This window comes from Acanthisitta chloris, unplaced genomic scaffold (genome assembly GCF_000695815.1).
Source record: "Acanthisitta chloris isolate BGI_N310 unplaced genomic scaffold, ASM69581v1 scaffold13987, whole genome shotgun sequence".
In the NCBI taxonomy this organism is placed as follows: Eukaryota; Metazoa; Chordata; class Aves; order Passeriformes; family Acanthisittidae; genus Acanthisitta; species Acanthisitta chloris.
The window spans coordinates 32,525-38,489 of record NW_008681022.1 but is presented as its reverse complement, the minus strand read 5'-3'; the positions used below and the strand labels follow the sequence as shown (position 1 = coordinate 38,489).

The 5,965-nt window shown below is 40.6% G+C and overlaps 1 protein-coding gene across 1 annotated transcript in view; it reads left to right on the top strand.

Annotated features, from left to right (window-relative positions):
* Positions 1-5,965, top strand: part of ABCA4 (ATP-binding cassette, sub-family A (ABC1), member 4) — a gene marked incomplete at both ends in the record, with an annotated part of 49,251 nt that overhangs the window by 11,038 nt on the left and 32,248 nt on the right. The window contains 3 exons of the mRNA XM_009077946.1: positions 93-269; positions 2,464-2,686; positions 4,472-4,693. Of these exons, the coding sequence (XP_009076194.1) occupies positions 93-269; positions 2,464-2,686; positions 4,472-4,693 (622 nt within the window). The remainder of the gene's footprint in view (positions 1-92; positions 270-2,463; positions 2,687-4,471; positions 4,694-5,965) is intronic.

Genomic DNA, 5,965 nt, shown 5'->3' with positions numbered 1-5,965 from the left:
CAGCAGGATGGATGGATGGATAGATTTCCATCATGACCTTCCCCTAAAATCACTGTTTTCTCAAATGATTTCCATGTGAATTTTCTTTTGAGGTACTGGGATCCTGGTCCAAGAGCTGATCCTGTAGATGATTTACGTTATATCTGGGGAGGCTTTGCATATCTGCAAGACATGATTGAGCATGGGATTATAGAGACCCAGACCAGCACTGAAGTGCCATTGGGAATTTATCTGCAGCAAATGCCATATCCATGTTTTGTGGATGATGTGTGAGTAAAAGCAATTTGTCTTAATTCTATCGAGTACTTGGGTTGCTGGATGCTTTGAGACTCTCAAGCACCAGATCTAACCCTAGCCCTAAGGTATATATGCAAGTGCAATAACTGAGACATAACTGAATAAATTTGCTCTTTTTCTTATACTGACATAACCCAGACTCCAGAAGCCACCTTTGCCAAGGTTCTACCCCTAATCCCAAACCTGACCTTTGTTGCATTCAGGCAACCAATGTCCAAACCTAAAATGAATGCAAAATACTTCTTGATCAGACTCTCCCTCTCCACCTCCCTCCCTTTCTATTCAACAACGTGAACCTGTTGTTCTCTTTGTCAGCCTTTTCTTTTTCACTACTGGGGCAATAATTTCAATTGTTGTTTGGGTCCCTATCTCAACCATGGTGCCCTCAAATGCAGTTTGGGTCCCTGTCTCAACTACAGTTCTCTGAGACTACCGAACTGTGGCATGGTAGGCACAAGGCAGGCCTCAGTACAGGGCTACAAGCTGATGGTTTTCATTGGGATAGGCAGGGCACCCTTCTATCAGGTGAATATGTCAGTTTCCCAGGGTTGATTGCCTGTTCAGGTGTCAACTCTCAGGCTGTGGGAGGTGGTAACCACTTGAAGAACCTGCCCAAATGCTTCCACACAGCCTGTCACCCAGGGACCACTCACTTCCAGGCATATTTCTGTATCACCTTACCCAAAATTTGTTTTCCTGTACACCAGGACCACACTAGATTTCCCAAACACAACAATATGCTAGCAGTGTTGATTAGTGGTAGTAAACAGCTCACATAAGGATGAACAAGGACCCTGGGAAGTTGCATAATAAAACCATCTGCATCAATCCCAGCTAGGGCATGGGAGATATGTTCCCTCACTTTCTTCACAAGATAACTCCCCCTGCACATCAAGGCCATCAATGGCAGCGCAAAGCGCACAGCCATTATTTGTGTTAACATGTTCCCAGGCTCAGCAAAATAAAGAGATAAGCAGTGCAGCTGATAAACTCTGTGTCCTGCACAGGAACTGCTACTCGCTAACTATTGTAACTATGGCATGCTTTATGTATAACTGCCCTGTCTGGTCCCATGAAGGGTGCCAAGGACTGTGGTGAGTTGACCTTGACTAGACACCAGGTGCCCACCAAGCCACTCTATCATTCCCTTCCTCAGCAGGATGGGGGAGGAAATTGAGATTGGAAAACAACTTGTAGGCCAACATCAGGCTCTTTACTAAGGCAAAAATGAAAAAAAAAAAGCCCCAAGGATTTATTCTCTACTTCCCATCAGCAAGCGATGTCTGACTGCTTCCTGGGAAACTGGGATTTGGCACACATAGAAATTGCTCTGGAAGACAAATGTTGTCAATATCAAATGCCCCCCGCACTGCCTCCTCCTTTTTCTTAGCTTTTATATCTGAGCAGACACCTTAGATAATATGAAATATCCCTTTGGTCAGTTTGTGTCAGCTGTCTTGATTTTGTCCCCTCCCAAGGTTTTGCCCATCCCCAGCCTACTGGTGAGGTGGGAATGTCAGAGACAGTGCTGATGCTGTGCCAGCACTGCTCAGCAGTAGCCAAAACACTGATGTGTTATCAACACCTTTCTAGCTACCAATGCAAAGCCCAACACTGTGGGGCTGCCATGTGCAAAATTAACTCCATCTTAGTTAGACCCAATACTCTGAGTCATGGTTTATATGAATTTCAGCAGCTTTGCTGGCAGCACCTGATGGCTTTAATGCTTAATTTGTTTAATTCTTTTACCAGTGAATCTTGGGAACACAAAAATATCATGACACTCGCAAACTGTTAACATTAGCATATGTCTTAAAATACTCTTTTTTGATCATAATAAAAGCATTATGGCAATTCACTGTGAAGAGAGATGTATTTTCATGAGCCACCACATGTTTGGCAGCTTTCAGTAACTCTCAGAACCTCTTTGTAAAATAGAAGTAGCATCTATCTCATGGCAATGCAGCGACCATTAGCTCATTAATATTTAGGATGCTTGTGAAGTTCACTAGCAACATGTTATTGATGTTTAGACTGAGCATTTCCAGTTTCATATTTAATGAATGCATTCTTCCCCACTCCTCTTCCTTTTTGTTCTTGTTTTTCATCTCAGTATTTCTCTGTTTTGCCTAAATTTAATTTATTTCTTCCTTCTTGCTTTTGTAGCTTCATGATCACCTTAAACCGCACCTTTCCCATCTTCATGGTGCTAGCTTGGATATATTCAGTCTCCATGATTGTGAAGAGTATAGTGCTGGAGAAGGAAATGCGTCTGAAAGAGGCTATGAAGAACAGGGGTATAACTAATGGAGTGATTTGGTGCACTTGGTTCCTAGACAGCTTTCTCATGATGGCTGTGAGCACATTCCTCCTGACAGCAGTGATCATGGTAAGGGTTGCCGCTCTCAAACTCATTGTTGTGTTTGCACTGCTGATACCAGTTTGCCATTGAGAAAGGACAGCAGCCCTTGAAAGGGAGGTGTGAATGGTAGTGGCCTGTTCTGATCACAGCATGTAGCAGGCACATTCTTGTAAGCACACCTCATAACATCAGCAGCACTTGGTAGAGGCAGAAAAATCAATTCACTAGGAAAGATTTATTGTGAGATCCCTTATAGAACAGTACATCCAGCTGATTACTCTGTATATTGTATTTTCTGTAGGCAGATGTAGACCCCCAATAAATAATAATTGCTGCTTTAAATCAAAGAGATCAAAGTTTGAAGAATTGTAATCTTTTAATTCACTATATGTGATTCATTTATAATATCCTGTGCTTGACTGCTTAGAAATTATGCCACTGTTTCAGTAGAAAAAGAGACTGCAAGAATAGAACTTTCAGAAAAGCCTAAAAAACCCGGCCCAGCATTTGCTTCAGTGACTCAGAATACTGTAATTTTTGTAACTTTTCAAGACAGTTTGGATATTGTCTCTGAGGACTACATCTTATCTCTGTTACCTGAGAACCAAGCTCTATATTTGAAGCTTGCTGCTATGTTTGCTTATATAAATGTGTAGCGTTTTGATAAGGAAGAATGTCCTTGCACTTTTTCTGATGCAGGGAAACTGGTATCGGTATAGATAGGAAGTTAGGGTTCAATCCGCTCTGTCTTATCTGCATGCCCTGGTGAGTTGTCCTAGCTCCTGGTGGCTCCATCACAGCTTGGATGGATAGAGAAAGCTTACTTTATTTGCTACACTGGTTTAATTAAAAATCAGGAGATAATTAATACCAAAGAGGAATGTCCTTGTACCTAAAATTCACTTTCTTTCCCAGATTTCACTATGCCAGCACGAGGCACCTTTGTAAATACATCCTTATGAGACATTGCATCAACATTGATAAAGAAATCAGTCTCAGAGGCCCAGTGGGATGTTGCAACAACATTGAGATCTATTTATAGTCTTATGGATCTATTTGAGCCTTATATAAGTTGACCTAATAAATAGGTCTCAACATTGTTTTTTAGGAGTAAATAGATAATTGGCAGCAGTCCATGCTCTTCTTAGGAGGGAGTGTTTCATCTACAAAAACTCTAATGAAGAAAGGGCAATAAGAGTTCACCCAGTGGGTCACTTAGTACACAAGGATCCCTGAGAAACTGCACTTAACCTTCTGGAGTTTGAATAACATTTATGTGCAGAAGCTTTATAATTTTCCTGTTGTTTTGTTGCTATTTTTTTTGAAGATGTGTTTTGTCACACCTCCTTAAGCTGTCTTTTCTGCACATCGAGCAAGTGGATTGAGGAGACGGTGAGAAGAGATCAGTGAAAATTTATTATACTTGTTCAAATAGTTTTATTTAAGATGTATGAGTTTCCAAGCAGGCACACCTTGCTTGGAGTAATTTGTGTATTAAGACAGGGACAGAACATCTATTTTCAATCAGTGATGGTCTTAATTCAGTCATCAAATACGAATATGAACTCCACAGCTTGTTGTACTAACCTGAAGTCACAATCCAGGAGCAGGGATAAAGTTAAGGGAAGGATTTGATATTGTTATGACCTCAAGTGTTGAAACTATTACCTGGGACGGTTAGAAGTCATATTAGATAAGAAAGACTGGCTGATTACTCATTGCCTGTTACAAGACAATGGCAGTTCCGACCTTTTCTGCTAGTTCAGGAGGTAGCAATACTTCTGAATTTTTCTGTTTTCCTTTTGCTCACAGCATGGACAAGTACTGCATTATAGCAATCCATTTCTCTTCTTTCTGTTCCTACTGACATTCATCACTGCCACCATGATGCAGTGTTTCTTGTTCAGCACCTTCTTCTCCAAAGCAAATCTGGCAGCTGCCTGCAGTGGAGTCATCTACTTCACTTTGTACCTGCCCCACATCATCTGCTTTGTCTGGCAAGACCGCATGACTTTTAAGCTGAAGATCCTAGCAGTAAGTCTGTCACTGGTTCTATGGTGTCTTTGCTCTCCTTCTCACAGTGCATATGTGATTTACAAAGTATTGCACACCTCTTCCTCTCTGCTTTTTTGTCTCAGAGAGGGAGACCTCTACATCTCTCTCAAGTACTTAAGGATCACAAGTGCGTAAGACTTTAGCAGGCTTAGTGAGCAAGAGATATCTTCATGGCTTTTAGAAAATTCAATTAAATTTATTTTAGTTTTTGAATGCTAGAAAATTAACATAATGCTTAAAGTGATTTTAACACTTCCTTACAAGTCAAAGCAAACTTAACTTCTGGTATGTGTAATATGTGAAAAAATTAATATATGAAAATACAAAGGCCATTCACAAAATGGGGACAGTCAGCTCTCTCATGTGCTATAACCTAGTTAACAGCATAGTATCTAAGTATGAGAAGACCTCAAGATTTCTTCTGTTCCTGAACATAGAGCTTGGATTTGAACCCAAGGGCCAAAGCTCTGACAAATATCCTTCATCTAAGAAGTTGTAGACAATCTCCATGCAGTGTTTCCTTGTTGATTCTCTTCCATTTTAGGTAAGATACTTAACAAGTCAGGGGAACTGGAAACTCCTTGCTGAAAGGGAACTGTAATCTTATAAAATTTTTCAGACTGATTTTATGTTGCCCAATGAATCAGGAATGACAGCTGGTGTTTGTATGCAGTCTCTCCATCTTTACTCTGTTCTCTTCTTGCACTAGGAAATCTAATGAAAAAAAAAAGAAAAACACTTTAAAAGCTGTACCTAAGTGTAAATATGGCTATGAATCAGCTTTCTTAAGAGATGTACTATACAGATGTAGTACATACCCTTTTTAGTTCTACCAGTTATGGCAATAAAGTGGAAAACTTGATCCTGTCATTAAGTCAGGAAGTGAGTAGGGTTGGCCCCTGACAGATTCTGATTTGGGAAGAAATCTTGAGACTAGCACACAGTCTAACTATACAAACAACTCTTCACCATAAAGTGAAGGAGGAAGCATCCATGTAAGAAAGGATATTTGCTGGCCAGAAGCCATGAATATTTCTCTGTTCCTACACTTTTGTCTTACCTTTGTTGTTCAGAAGTTAGTTTCTGAAGCAGACCTGATCACCAGGGCTGATAAGGCTAGGGTGTGCACATGTAGAGGGCCTGAAGTAAAAGTTTAAAATTTTAAGGACAACGAATGTGATGATGAAACCCAAAGATTCTTTACTTATCACACTATGATAGTTCCTCACTGGCAGTTGCTGTTGGGATCCC